The 15340-nt window shown below is 39.0% G+C and overlaps 1 protein-coding gene across 8 annotated transcripts in view; it reads left to right on the top strand.

The window, feature by feature from the left end:
- Positions 1–15340, top strand: part of LOC127646116 (protein kinase C and casein kinase II substrate protein 3-like) — a 55910-nt gene that overhangs the window by 36730 nt on the left and 3840 nt on the right. For 6 of the 8 annotated variants that reach the window (XM_052129582.1, XM_052129577.1, XM_052129569.1 and 3 more), the window contains 2 exons: positions 1311–1438; positions 12536–12696. In XM_052129582.1, coding sequence (XP_051985542.1) covers positions 1311–1438; positions 12536–12696 — 289 coding nt within the window. The remainder of the gene's footprint in view (positions 1–1310; positions 1439–12535; positions 12697–15340) is intronic. The other 2 variants (XM_052129623.1, XM_052129614.1) reach the window with 2 other exon arrangements.

The raw sequence follows: 15340 nt of genomic DNA, 5'->3' as shown, positions 1-15340 counted from the left end.
ATGTTCTGCTGGGGAACCTTGGATCCTGGCATTCATGTGGATGTTACTTTGACATGTACCACCTACCTAAAACTTGTTGCACACCAAATAAATCCTTTAATGGTAATGGTATTCCCTGATGGCAGTGTCCTCATTCAGCAGGATAGTGCACCCTGCCAGACTGCAAACAATTGTTCAGGAATGGTTTGAGGAACATGACAACGAGTTGAAGGTGTTGACTTGGCCTCCAAATTCCCCAGATCTCAATCCGATTGAGCATCTATGGGATGTGCTGGACCAACTATTCCGATTCATGGAGGCCCCACCTTGCAACTTACATGACTTAAAGGATCTGCTGCTAACGTTGGTGCCAGATACCACAGGACACCTTCAGAGGTCTTGTGGAGTCCATGCCTCGACGGGTCAAAGCTGTTTTGGCTGCACGAGCGGGACCTACACAATATTAGGCAGGTGGTTTTAATGTTGTGGCTGATCGGTGTATGTACTTTTGTTATAAGAATCTTTTAAGAGTAATTTTAAACGTGTAAACCTAGAGAAACCATAATGAAACAATGATGTCCAATTTTTTTATGTTTGATTTTATTGTATTTTTTTCTCCTGAAATTTTATGCGGACCCCTTTGCGGCGCCCTGGGGGTGCCCCAGACCCCAGTTTGAAAACCCTTGAATAAGAGACTTATGTTCCCGATTAAAACAAGCCCAAATACAACGCCATACAATGCAATCTCTGTGTATCTCCGCTCTGTAGGTCCTTACAATGCAAGTGAATGATGCCAAGATTTGAAGCTCCAAAAGGCACATTAATGCAGCATAAAAGTAACCCATTCATCTCCAGTGGTTTTATCCATGTTTTCTGAAGCGGTCCAATTGGTTTTGGGTGAGAAGAGACCAAAATGTAACTTCTTTTTCACTCTACATCTTGACTTCAGCAGTCTCCTTGGCAATCATAATTTTAAGCTTGATTACACATCCTAGTGCCATCTATACATGCATCAAGCATTAGGAAGCATAATCGAGCTTGAAATCATGATTGTGCCACTGCAATGGCAAGTTTGTTTTTTTTGGTCTGTTTTCACACAAAATCGATTAGATCGCTTAAGAATTCTGTCCGCATGCGTAAGCAGTGTATATTCATTTCAGCACCCATATCAACATATTACAACATGGGGTTTTCAACTTTGCTCCTGGAGAACCACTGTGCTGCAAGGTTTAGCTCCTATCGAACACTCTGTCAAGTGTACAGGTATTATTGTATGGCAAATTACCATGACTTTGTTACATTTGTTGTGTATTTGTATTGTATTGTATTAGGAGTGGTCACCAGAAGCAAACCGATCCATCAGTCGAAAGGAGAGGAACAGTCACTCTGACGGGGTCACCCTGACTAATATCGTGTCCGCAGGAGACGAACCCCCACAGACTCCACAGGAAACTACCAGGTATATTTGACTGGTATATATGCTTTTAAGTGCCTTTTATGCCTCCTACACACTACATGACTTTCGAAGACGTCTGATTACGGTACTGTTCATATTACACAACTGTCTGTCTTGTCACGTAACTCGTAGCATTTTCAAATTACATGATGAATCGGCGACAGGGCTGAACACATTACAAGACATTTCACTATTGATGAATCCCCGACGACTCTGCCTGGACTCCAAATTGCATTTCACAACAGAGTACATGCGAGAGGTGATATGAGATATGAAAACAAATGCATGGTCATATGTTGTGCATTTCAGAATATGATGTGTATGTTTTTAATCATGTATTTGTATGTAGTTACAATATGAAAAAGTGCCTCCTACTGTTTGCTTACCTGACTGTCCAAGAGAATTGGCAATTTCTCTCCAACACTTCTTTCTCCACCCGGTTGTGCTACAGTTCAGATGAAACATCAAATAGGTGCTGGTGCTCCTGCCAATGTTCCACTAATATTTCCTCCATTTATTCGGTCCAATGAGACTTTGTTGATACCGCTGTCATGCTAGTTGATGTTCTGTTGCAGGTACATCAGGACTCCCACTGAAACTTCCCGTGCCTGTTTCTTGCCCTCTCATTGGCTGTTGGTCAACACTACAGTTGTATTCGGTCAAAACACATTTCACTCTGCAGGATTTGGAATCGCAGACAGGTCCAGATATTTAACATCCTAGATATCCAGCTTCTCTCAGATCACGTCTTTGATAGTTCATACATTGTGATCATCGTTCACGGGAGCGAGCTCTGATTTGCTTACGATTTCAGGCTTTTGTCGGCGATCTCCACAAAACTGTCGGCGAGCGAAAATCGGGCTTAAAATCATCTAGTGTGAACTCTGCATAAAGGAACAGTTCACCCTAAAATGATTGTGGTGATTCTCTCTTTACTTACTTTACTTATGCAGAGTCAAACTCATGGATTTTCTTCTGCGGAACACAAACAAAAATATTTTGATGGAATAATGTGTTCATACAATGCAAGTCAATGGTGTCCAACACTCAAGTTTAAAAAGCATAGAAAGGTAGCATAAAGGTAATCCATACTACTCCAGTGGATTTATCCATGTCTTCTGAAGAATTGCAGTGAGTTTTAGATGAGAAACAGACTGAAATGTAACTCCTTTCTCACTATAAATCTTGACATCTGCAGTCTCCTTGACTCGCACGATTATGATTTGAAGCTCCATTACAATTCCTTGCATTTGACAAATGCTTTTGCGAACTCTTACAGCTAAAAGATGATTTATATGTTATATAAAACCAATATATCAGTGTTGTCGAAGGCCAATTTATTGTTTATATACAGTGCTGCTTGAAAGTATGTGAACCTCTTTAAGCATTTTGGAGTTTTCTATTGTTTTACCATTATTGTTTTAATCAATTCCAGTATATTTGTATGTTGTTTATCAATTCCATATTTTTTTTTGTGGAAATCAATTGTGTAGTCAAAAGACTAAATTAACATATTTTTATGTAACTTTTTTGGTGCAAAAGTTAGTGAATCCTGAGCTGCATTGCTTAAAACGAGCAGGTAAATACAATCAGGTGGGACAAAATTGGTGGCTAAAATAAACAATGAAATGAGAGATATTTAGGGAAGAAATTGGGCAGCGCTGATTGAAACGGAGATAAAACCAGGTCAGGTTAGTCTTACCAAAGTGAACCCATACAGGTCAATCATGCCGAGAGGAAAATAAATCTCAGAGGACCTCAGGAAAAGGGTAGTAACAGCACATTTGTCTGGGGAAAGCTATAAATTAATCAAAAAAGAAATTTAGCTCCATCGGTCCATTGTGCGGCAGATCATCTACAAATGGAGAGCACTGAAAATTACTGCAACTCTGCCTAGAAGTGGACGACCTTCTAAAATATCTGCAAGAGCCGCAAGAAAAGTGATAATTCAGGTAAAAGCCAACCCAAACATAACATCTAGGGATTTGCAGACCTCTCTTGATGCATCTGACACGCAGAGGGGTAATCGCTGACATGTGAGCAAAAGCAAGCGAGAGACAAATATGTATAATGTATTGTGCAATTTAGAAATGTCCCCTCACACGTGTATGTTAATCTAACTCTTGCAATAGTCCTCTATCATAGTCATGCAGCCTGTGTTATTCAGTTGTGTGCTGGATACCCACATCCATGACCCTTTTAGCGTTTAATCGGGTAATGTTTTGAGAGTAAAATACCCGCTTTGCGACAAACATTAAAAGTCCTATACATTTCAATTTTTTTATTAAAACTGACCCCTGATGTAGAGTGTGTTAAATTGAATAATAAATTAACAGGGAAGTGGAGATGGTAAAATAAACCATTTATAATAAGCTCCGCCTCAGTGATTTTTATGCCTGATAGAAAAGTATCTACCTTTTGTAGAGCAGTACAATACTTTAGGCTATGGCAGAATAATCCTATTAGTCAAGTATGCACTTCAGAAAATCGAGTACACTATTATTTCTGGGCTTAAAAGTTACAAAAACCAAATCACTGTGGAATATTGTATCTCAAAAGGAATACAATGTGGCTTATGCACTACTTAAAGCCCGATGTGGCCCCTTTAGCAAAATAGTCGCCCACCCCTGTTCTAGAGTTTCATATTCGGCTTCCATAACAAACTTACTTTCAATTACAGTGTTGTCTTTCATGGTGTAGTTTTGTTGCTGTTAATTATCCTGGCAACAGTTCTTCCCTGAGGCACACCAATTAGCACAGAGTCAGCTGAGCCAGCTGTGTGTGTGTGTGTGTGTGTGTGTGTGTGTGTATGTGTGAGCGTGTATTTATCACTTTGTGGGGACCAAATGTCCCCATAAGGATAGTAAAACCCGAAATTTTTGACCTTGTGGGGACATTTTGTCGGTCCCCATGAGGAAAACAGCTTATAAATCATACTAAATTATGTTTTTGAAAATGTAAAAATGCAGAAAGTTTTCTGTGAGGGTTAGGTTTAGGGGTAGGGTTAGGTTTAGGGGATAGAATATAAAGTTTGTACAGTATAAAAACCATTATGTCTATGGAAAGTCCCCATAAAACATGGAAACACAACATGTGTGTGTGTGTGTGTGTGTGTGTGTGTGTGTGTGTGTGTGTGTGTGTGTGTGTGTGTGTGTGTGTGTGTGTGTGTTAAAGGGTAGTATGTTATCACAGGATCAGGGAAGGTCAAAGGTATTAGCTAAATGAAGTGTCTGCACAGAATTGCACACCTCTAATACATCTGGTACAGATAGATTACATTTGGATTACAAGATTAATTGGAAATTATGCCCAGTACAAAATATTCTGCTTACAAGCAGGGACTAAAAATGGTTCAATTTTTTGCAGAACATAACAAAAACAAATTAATGATGCCAAAGGGTTAATCACAGTATATGTTTGGAACTACACCACTTCATGTTGCCCGAAAAAATTAAACATGCGCTTTGATCCTGAAAGAAACTGCTGCATCACACATGTCTAATTGCCTGTTGAGGATGTTTTTAACAAATCTCCTGGGCCAAAAAAAAGCCCAGAATGGCAAAACATTAAGCTTTTAATGGTCACCACAACAAATCATTGGTCAGGAAATTTGCAAGAATTAAACAAATGCACTCCTGGTGCACTTCTGTGCCATCATTTGCTCATTCACTTTCTGTTTGAGGGGAAAAAACTGGAAACGGGGAAATTCTCTTACGGTCTTCTTGCATGCAAAGGTAAAATCATGATAATATCTTTTGGGATCGTTTTTTCTTTAAAGATGAATTATTAGTTGGTGATCTGCCACATCTGATGCAGCCCACCAAAGGCCTGATAACAAGCTCATAAATTGAACTGGGAGTGATGGAGCAGGGAGAGGTCTACAACATGCAGTATTGTGAGTCCCAAGGTAGAGTGAGAAATCTTACTCCAAAAAAATATCGTGCAGGGAGTTGCTGTCAGAAACCACATAACTGGTCTGCGTCAGGCCAACTGTAGCTATTCTGAAGTTGACAAGACCCTGAAGACAGAGAAGATCCCCATTTCTTTATCAGCTATTAAGAGAATTGGTCAACGCTTTGAAACAACAGATGTGGCCAGAAAGAAAAGATCTGGAAGGCCCAAAGCCTCTTCATGCAGGGATGACCACCTGCTGAAATCTGCAGTTCTCAAAGACGGGACCAAAAGCAGAATTCAAGACCTCAGAAAAAGAGTCGTTCGAGAAGAACAATAACCAGAAGGTTATCTAGTGCCGGTTTTGTGTCTAGAAGGTGTGTTAAAAAGCCTTTGTCTCGTAAAACATTAAAGACAAGTTTTTGGCAGAATATGGAAAGCTTGATTGAGAGTGGTTCAGCAGAGTTGTGTGGAGTAATGCATCATGAGTTGAGTTGCATGGTGATGCTCCAGAGAGGTGTCTTGGAAGATCTGGTGGGAAATACAATAGTGAATGCATCTCTACCACAGTGAAGCATGGAGGAAGAGGTGTCACGGTGTGGGGAGCCTTTTCAGCTGCTGGTACTGGTGAGCTGCTGCACTGTGAAAAGTCCATTATTGCTTTGGATTACAGGAGAATTTCTTCCCACAACTGAAACAATGTTTTCTAAAGAGGAACCATCAGATGTTATTTTTCAACAAGACAATGCTCCTGCCTACACTGCAAAGACCACCAAGAAGTGGCTTGAGAACAAGTCCATCAGGCTCGTGTTTTGGCCTGGTCAGAGTCCAGATTTGAACCCTATTGAGAATATTTGGTCTCATCAATTGTTTGAAGCCATCAACATTGAGTGGAACAACATTGACTCTTCTTTCTGTATAAAGCTGTCCACAAGTTTACCCACAAGGCTTAAACATTTAAAGATATCAAAGGGAAAAACTATCCCATACTAAGTTACTTTATCCATTTGTTCAGTTCTTGCTAATTTCCTGACATTGATTTAGTGGTTAAGACCATTAAAAGCTTAATGTTTTGCCATTTTGGGCTTCACTCAGTTTTTTTTTGCCCAGGAATGCATGTATAATTACTACATATGCATGCGTGTTTAAGCTAGAAACATCATTAGTGGTAAAAAGTACTTTTCTCAGTTGTTTCCAAGTCATTAAGTCAAGATGCATTAATACAGATTTGATGCTGCCGGCTTTAGACTGAGAAGCAGATCTGTAGGGTTAGGTTGTAACTGTATGCTTTCAATGCTGATAAATCTGTGCGACAGTTTTTGAAAAATGTATAAATCATTTTCACACAATAATTATTGAACTATTTGCTCTGTTTAGATTTATTATAGCTTTTTAAATATTGTAAAAAAAAACATGTTTATAATGGATTTATATAGTTTAATGTTGAAAGTCTGGGTCTGGGACAATGCTAAAAAGGTAGAATCTATAGATAAAAGGCATTTGAGAAGTACAAAAAACAAATGATGAAGGCCTTGTACATAGTTTCTAAGTTAGTTTTAATTGTACTTTTCATATAAAGAAAATAATTCAGTTTTAATAAAAATTGAGAAGTTTAAGAAACACCCATTCTGGGGGCCTGGGTAGCTTAGCGAGTAAATACGCTGACTAACACCCCTGGAGTCACGAGTTTGAATCCAGGGTGTGCTGAGTGACTCCAGCCAGGTCTCCTAAGCAACCAAATTGGCCCGGTTGTGGAGTCACACGGGGTAACCTCCTCCATGGTCACTATAATTTGGTTCTCGCTCTTGGTGGGGCGCATGGTGAGTTGTGCTTGGATACCGTGGAGAATAGCGTGAGCCTCCACGCGCACCATGTCTCCGCGGTAACGCGCTCAACAAGCCACGTGATAAGATAAGATTGACGGTCTCAGACGCGGAGGCAACTGAGATTCGTCCGCCACCCGGATTGAGGCGAGTCACGCACTGGGAATTGGGCATTCCAAATTGGGGAGAAAAATTGATGCACATGACGCATTAATAGGACGTTTTTCCTATTAATACGTTGGTATATCTTTCTACATAGTTATATTTAAGTTGACATAATAGCAAAGTACTAACATTAACTTGTATATTTTATATTGTGTACAGTATATATTTTTTTATTCCATCAAAATGTACAGGTGAAACTCGAAAAATTAGAATATCGTGCAAAAGTTCATTAATTTCAGTAATTCAACTTAAAAGGTGAAACTAATATATTATATAGACTCATTACAAGCAAAGTAAGATATTTCAAGCCTTTATTTGATATAATTTTGATGATTATGGCTTACAGCTTATGAAAACCCCAAATTCAGAATCTCAGAAAATTAGAATATTGTGAAAAGGTTCAGTATTGTAGGCTCAAAGTGTCACACTCTAATCAGCTAAACACCTGCAAAGGGTTCCTGAGCCTTTAAATGGTCTCTCAGTCTGGTTCAGTTGAATTCACAATCATGGGGAAGACTGCTGACCTGACAGTTGTGCAGAAAACCATCATTGACACCCTCCACAAGGAGGGAAAGCCTCAAAAGGTAATTGCAAAAGAAGTTGGATGTTCTCAAAGTGCTGTATCAAAGCACATTAATAGAAAGTTAAGTGGAAGGGAAAAGTGTGGAAGAAAAAGGTGCACAAGCAGCAGGGATGACCGTAGCCTGGAGAGGATTGTCAGGAAAAGGCCATTCAAATGTGTGGGGAGCTTCACAAGGAGTGGACTGAGGCTGGAGTTACTGCATCAAGAGCCACCACACACAGACGGGTCCTGGACATGGGCTTCAAATGTCAAACGTCTTACCTGGGCTAAAGAAAAAAAGAACTGGTCTGTTGCTCAGTGGTCCAAAGTCCTCTTTTCTGATGAGAGCAAATTTTGCATCTCATTTGGAAACCAAGGTCCCAGAGTCTGGAGGAAGAATGGAGAGGCACACAATCCAAGATGCTTGAAGTCCAGTGTGAAGTTTCCACAGTCTGTGTTGGTTTGGGGAGCCATGTCATCGGCTGGTGTTGGTCCACTGTGCTTTATTAAGTCCAGAGTCAACGCAGCCGTCTACCGGGACATTTTAGAGCACTTCATGCTTCCTTCAGCAGACAAGCTTTATGGAGATGCTGACTTCATTTTCCAGCAGGACTTGGCACCTGCCCACACTGCCAAAAGTACCAAAACCTGGTTCAATGACCATGGTATTACTGTGCTTGATTGGCCAGCAATCTTGCCTGACCTGAACCCCATAGAGAATCTATGGGGCATTACTAAGAGAAAGATGAGAGACATGAGACCAAACAATGCAGAAGAGCTGAAGGCCGCTATTGAAGCATCTTGGTCTTCCATAACACCTCAGCAGTGCCACAGGCTGATAGCATCCATGCCACGCCGCATTGAGGCAGTAATTAATGCAAAAGGGGCCCAAACCAAGTACTGAGTACATATGCATGATTATACTTTTCAGAGGGCCGACATTTCTGTATTTAAAATCCTTTTTTTTATTGATTTCATGTAATATTCTAATTTTCTGAGATTCTGAATTTGGGGTTTTCATAAGCTGTAAGCCATAATCATCAAAATTATATCAAATAAAGGCTTGAAATATCTTACTTTGCTTGTAATGAGTCTATATAATATATTAGTTTCACCTTTTAAGTTGAATTACTGAAATTAATGAACTTTTGCACGATATTCTAATTTTTCGAGTTTCACCTGTACATTTTGGAGGAGAATTTGGAAACATAGGCCAAATAAGGCACCCTCGTAACAAAAGATGAAGAAAACAACGTTTAAAATTGAGATTTTGATGATGTATTTCGACAAAAAGTCTAGATTTAACATATATTGTAAAAGTTGGGCAACAGCCATTTATTTGTAAAATTCTTTTAACTATATTTAAATGAGCTAAAGTCATTTTTTACACACATGGCAATGAGGGACACAAATGACACCAGTTTCGTATATTTGTGCAGTGTTTGTTAATCTCTCTCAGGGAACGCAGGCACACAGGAGAATACCTGTAAAATTGCAGTAATAAATGTGGGCTTCTGCAGCTTCCTGCTTATTAGTCTGCTCTCTGTTGACTCTTAAACCCACAGGTGGTATGAGGCAGTTGGCTATTACGAGAGCCCCAGTGGCTTTGTACCGAGAATGTCAGTGCACGCACACTTTATTGACCTCCTCTCTCTCTCCGTGGGGACCCACAACAGCTCTGTTATAAAACAGTGTGCTGGTTACCTAGCATTTTAAAGGGATAGTTCACCCAAAAAAAGAAAATCATATCAACATTTACTCACCCTCATGGTGTTCCAAACCCGTATGACTTTCACTAAAGGAGATATTAGGCAGAATGTTAGCCTCAACCTGCGTCCAAAACCATGTACTGTCACAGTATCTACTGTATTTGTTGAGAAACGCACTTCTCGGCCGGTAAAATGGTACGCTTTTTAGGTATTCAAGAGTCAGTATACATCCGGGAATGTACGCATGGTCCCGTGACCAGAACATGTGACTTTAAATGTTATGTTTTGGTTAAAGAAGTGCCATTTAAGCACCATGAGCAACGTACTTTGTGTATACAGCACTTCCCCCGCGGTTCTCCGCCAATTGCTTTAAATCAAGCGTTTCCACTGCCGATGCTGGTGATCCTGGCATTTCACGCTTGCAGTCTTATGAATATTATGGATTCGGACATACTACTCCACTAGCATACTGTTTTTGGCATACTATATAGTAGGGAAGTATGGACGCAGGGTCAATCTGCCTCAGACTGAGGTTAAAGAAAGTCATACAGGTTTGAAACAACACAAGAGTGAGCAAATATGGAACGAATTAGCATTTGTTTTTATCAACTATCCCTTTAAGTAATTTTAGACATGGCAGAAAAGGCAGACGCACAATCAAATCATCCAAGAATAGAGAGAAATGTTGATTCTAAATATACGTATAATTTAATTTAAATGCCAAAAGCATTCAATAAAATAAAATAGTATAATCTTATTAAAATTGACTATTTTAACCAGAATCTGTGTTTGCTATGTACTTTTCTACGCTTATTATAGTGTCACATAGCAACACATTTGCTTATTTTCCTTATTAGCACATTAGCTTAGCAAAATGCTAAGCTCAAATCTCCCATGAGCATCACATATGGAGGGCTATTTGGATTTGCTGCTTATGTAGAAAGTCAAATCAGTCATTTTGATGTTACATTTTAGTTCCTTACAAGGCAGCTCCCTATCTAGGTAGTAGATAGCAAGGCAGCTCTACTAGGTTTTGGAACAGAGCTAACTTTGGTCTTCGAGACCAAATCTGTTCTCCAGATCTATCAGCATTTTACAATTTGTAGTTTTGTTTCTGTAAAGAGAAATCAAAAGAATGCAGTCAATATATTTGACTTGTTTTGTAGCAGTTTATTTTAATATTGTGAGAGATCCCTTTACAGAAGCTAATCATTTAGCAATACAACTTTTGATGGACACTTTTCAGGCTGAAAATTGTTCCGTGCGTTATGCTCAAATCAAGTTTCTCACGGCCACATTTCATATTTGCTTGTTGTAGATTTGCTTTTGTCATCCTCTGTGAAAATCAATACATATCCTGATTGCTAGCACTGCTATACACTATTTGTTTTTTTGTTGTAGATATTAAAGGATTCATTACAAGCTCCATCAACAGCATTTGCCCGCGGCATGCTGTCAATTACTACAGACAATTTCGACCGCCCCTCAGTTTGTAAAAATAAACAAGAATTGTGTTAATAATGCACTTACTATAGACACACTGTATATGGGGTAGAAAGGCATTACATCCAGATAAATGTTACAATGCACACTGTTTTGAAAGTATAGCTACAAGTGTTACCATGAACATGGTTTAACAAAATAGCTTGCTTTGTCTGTGCAAAGTTATCTCTAATCTTTCAACTCATGTCATGACTATGCAAAGCCAGTAAACCTGGCAACTTTCAATAATGCACACAATTTTTACCCATCGTTTCTAACCAATATTTAAACTTTTCTACTTTTCATTAAAAGGGATAGTTCACCCAAAAATTACAATTCTCTTATTATTTACTCCCAGGTGTATATGACTTTCTTCAGCAGAACACATTTGAAGAAAATTAGAAAAATAACTCTGCGCCAGCTGCTAAATTAATGTCTTCTAAAGCGACACGATTGCTTTTGGTGCGAAAAAGATAAATATTTAAGTACTTTTTTAACTCTAAATCATCGCTTCAGGTTAGGAGCAGTATGCCCGTGCGACGTAATCATGTTGGCACATGTGAGACACGAGAACTGAGGCACATGCGACACATGGAAGAGCAGCGCTGTTTACAAGTGAGAAGGAGGAACGCTGGACAGTAGCTTTGTTGGTTTTGGTTTAGATCTGTATTTATCTGTTTCTTTACTCACAATGGTGCATTTCTGTGCTTATCCTGAATGTCTCAACCGAGTGGAGAACGTGAGATTCTGTCTGCGTCATGGCAGCGTGAATACCTCACACGAGAGACCGTGTGAACTCCGCCCTCTCGTGAAGCATACTGGAAGCGTTGGATTATACCGGTAGTTAAAAAGTACTTAAATATTGAACGTTTTCACACCAAAAGCATCGATGACGTTTATGCTGACTCTGTGATTTTTGGAGCTTCTAAAGTCGGATCACCATCCACTTGCATTTTAAGGACCAACTGAGCTGAGATATTTTTCAATTTTTCCTCATATGTGTTCTGGTGAATAAAAAGTCATAAACACCTGGGATATCATGAGGGTGAGTAAATAATGTGAGAATTTTCATTTTTGTGTGAACTATCCATTAATAATATTGTTTAATATTAAAGATGGCGATTTATGGCGCCATCTGGTAGGTGTGTAAAGAATAGCACCCAAAGCATCATTACTCTACTGTGCATTCAACAGGAAGCTGCGGTGTTTACAGGTAAAGGTACTTTCTGTTACCTATATCGGTTATTGGACCATTGTAAGTGCATTACTGTGCTCACTTTTTTATTTTTGAAATTATTTGAAGGATTAAATGTATTAAATCCTTTTAAATGCATTTTATTAATGTTCAATTGTGAGATGAACCAATCATCACAAACCACCATATTTTCCAATTGATTTTTCAGCGTAAAATCGTCCACCTACTATTAAAATCATTCCTCATGTGCTTGTTTTTCTTCTGTCCAAACAGGGCGGGTAAAGACTACTCCTCGGACTGGTCAGATGAAGAAAGCCCCAAGAAATACATTGCAGCCAATGGGGTGGACGAGGAAGAGAAGGTAGTCGGGGTTCGTGTTAGAGCGCTGTATGATTACACAGGGCAGGAGGCTGATGAGCTGAGCTTTAAAGCAGGTATTAATCCATACTAATGCTTATTAATGCCACACACAAACATGAACATGCACACACACGGCCGGCTGAGTTTGAGCACAGTTGTGGCTTGCAGAGTCTATGGATTCATAAAACCCTTTTATTACTCGTACTTTTCTTTTTAAATGCCTTTTTGTGGATAATAGTGCAGTGAGAAACGGACTGAAATGAACTGGGGTTTATGAATCGGAGCATGCGTGCATGTGTGATAAAGCGTGGAAACCACAGCACTAAAAGGACACACAAAACATGGTTTTGTTTGAAACGTCGAGCTAGACAAAACCCATGAAACTTGAGATCCATAAATATACAATTCTGTCATCATTTACTCACCCTCATTTTGTTTCTGGACTCATATGGCATCCATGTAACACAAGAGGAAATGGCAGGCATTATGTTAGCATCAGTCACCATTAACTTTCATTGTATGGAGAGAGAAAAAAAAAGATGCTATGAAAGTGAATGGTGACTGAGAGTAACATACTGCCTGCAATTTCCTCTTGTGTTCCAAGGAAGAAAGTAAGTCTTACAGGTTTGGAAGCAACATGAGTATGAGTGAATGATGACCGAATTTAGATTTGTGTTCACACAAAGTTGAAAATTCTCACCGTTTACTCACCCTCATGCCATCCCTGATGTGTATGAATTCTTCTGCACAACACTTCAGAAGAGTATTTCAGCTCTGTAGGTCCATACAATGCAAGTGAATGGTGACCAGATCTTTGCAGCTCCAAAAAGCATGCATGGCATCATAAAAGTAATCCATATGACTCCAGTGGTTAAATTCATGTCATCTGAAGCAATCCAATTGGTTTTGGGTGAGAACAGACCAAAATATTATAATTTTTTCACTGTACATCTTGACTGCAGTGTCCTTGTCGATCGTGATATAAAGCTTGATTACATGCACACTTCCTATTATGCCATCTAGCACTCTGCGCATGCATCAAGCACTAGGAAGTGTAATCAAGCTTGGAATCATGATTGTGCCTAGAGACTGCAATGGCAAGATGTACAGTGAAAAAGGAATTATATTTTGGTCCGTTCTCACCCAAAGCTGGTTGGATCACTTCAGAAGACATGGATTAAACCACTGGAGTCGTATGGATAAATTTTATGCAGCCTTTATGTGCTTTTTGGACCTTCAAAGTTTTGCCATCATTCACTTGCATTGTGAGGTCCTACAGAGCTGAAATATTCTTCTAAAAATCTATATTTGTGTTCTTCAGAAGAGGAAAAGTCATACACATCTGGGAAGGCATGAAGGTGAGTAAATGATGAGAGAATTTTCATTTTTGGGTGAACTTTCCCTTTAAGCATTGTGTGTTCTTTTGTAGTTTCCTGTTTTGGACAGCATGGTTCAAATCCTGAAAGTCTTGGCCTTTCAAATCGATTAGAACTGTTTGACTGTATTAGCAACTACCAGTGAACTGTCACAAAACACAGACTTACTCATTTTACTTGTTGCCCCACTACTGCAGTTTTTGATTCATTGTGGCTGTGCTAGCTCGTTCAAGAATGCAAAATAAAATGGGCAAATAGTAAAAAAAATTAAAAGAAAATGTTGATACAAGTTTACATGTCATCAAGAGAAATGCTGTCCGACTGATAGAATAATCTGATGTTCACTATAACATAAAGTGACAAACATTTCCCAAAGCTCACTAAACAGGCATCAGTAAGAACACTATTAGAGCAGCGCCCTTCCTTTTGATTGATTTAGAGGTGGTTTGGATCCAGCGTAGTCTGAGTCTATGAGACATGGGTGACTCTAATGCTAAATATCTTTGGTATTAGCTAGATGAGGTGTTTTTCCAGCTTTGATGCCTAAGACCCCTAAATATGATGATCCCATTGTGAGGGACCCCTATTTTAGATGGATGGATATAAAAAAATTTAAAAATTGTATTTAGGTTATAGCATTTTTGTTTCTTTGCTTACCACCTTATTGTATTTAAGCCTTCAGAATTTTTCAGATGCATTTATAAAGCACTTTCACTATAAATATTATTCCAAAGGAGCTTTACTGAGAAAAACAGCCTTACAACCTCCATTGTGCAAACTAGAGGTGACAGCTAAAGTTTCAAGAAATATTTTTTTTTTTTACAAAAATATATCCAGAAATTTGTATTTTATTTCTAGGGGTGTCAATGGTATAAAATGATCATTATTAATCCCATAAATTTAGAAAGCAGAACAAAACTGTAATAACGTCAAAATGAGGAATGTCAAACTTTTTTGTATAATTTTATTTGCCTTGGGTGTAAGGGGGTGCCCTAGAACCCCCTAGCACCCCCTTACACCTAATCCCCCCTCTCCCTCCTGAGGGACCCCAGGCACCACTTTGAAACCCCCTGAGCAAGATTTGTGGGTGTCTGTAGTGCAGATTCCTGTTAAAGGAATAGTTCACCCAAAAATTTAAATTCATAATTTACTCACCCTCATGCCATCCCAGATGTGTATGACTTTCTTTCCTCTGCAGAACATAAAGATTTTTAGAAGAATATTTCAGTTCTGTAGGTCCTTACAATGCAAGTGAATGGTGACCAAAACATTGAAGCTACAAAAGCACATAAAGGCAGCATAAAAGTAATCCATACATCATTAAATGATATGATAGCTGTGG

Source organism: Xyrauchen texanus, chromosome 1 (genome assembly GCF_025860055.1).
Source record: "Xyrauchen texanus isolate HMW12.3.18 chromosome 1, RBS_HiC_50CHRs, whole genome shotgun sequence".
NCBI lineage: Eukaryota > Metazoa > Chordata > Actinopteri > Cypriniformes > Catostomidae > Xyrauchen > Xyrauchen texanus.
Note: the sequence above shows the minus strand (reverse complement) of the source record. Positions and strands in the feature narration are given on the sequence as shown.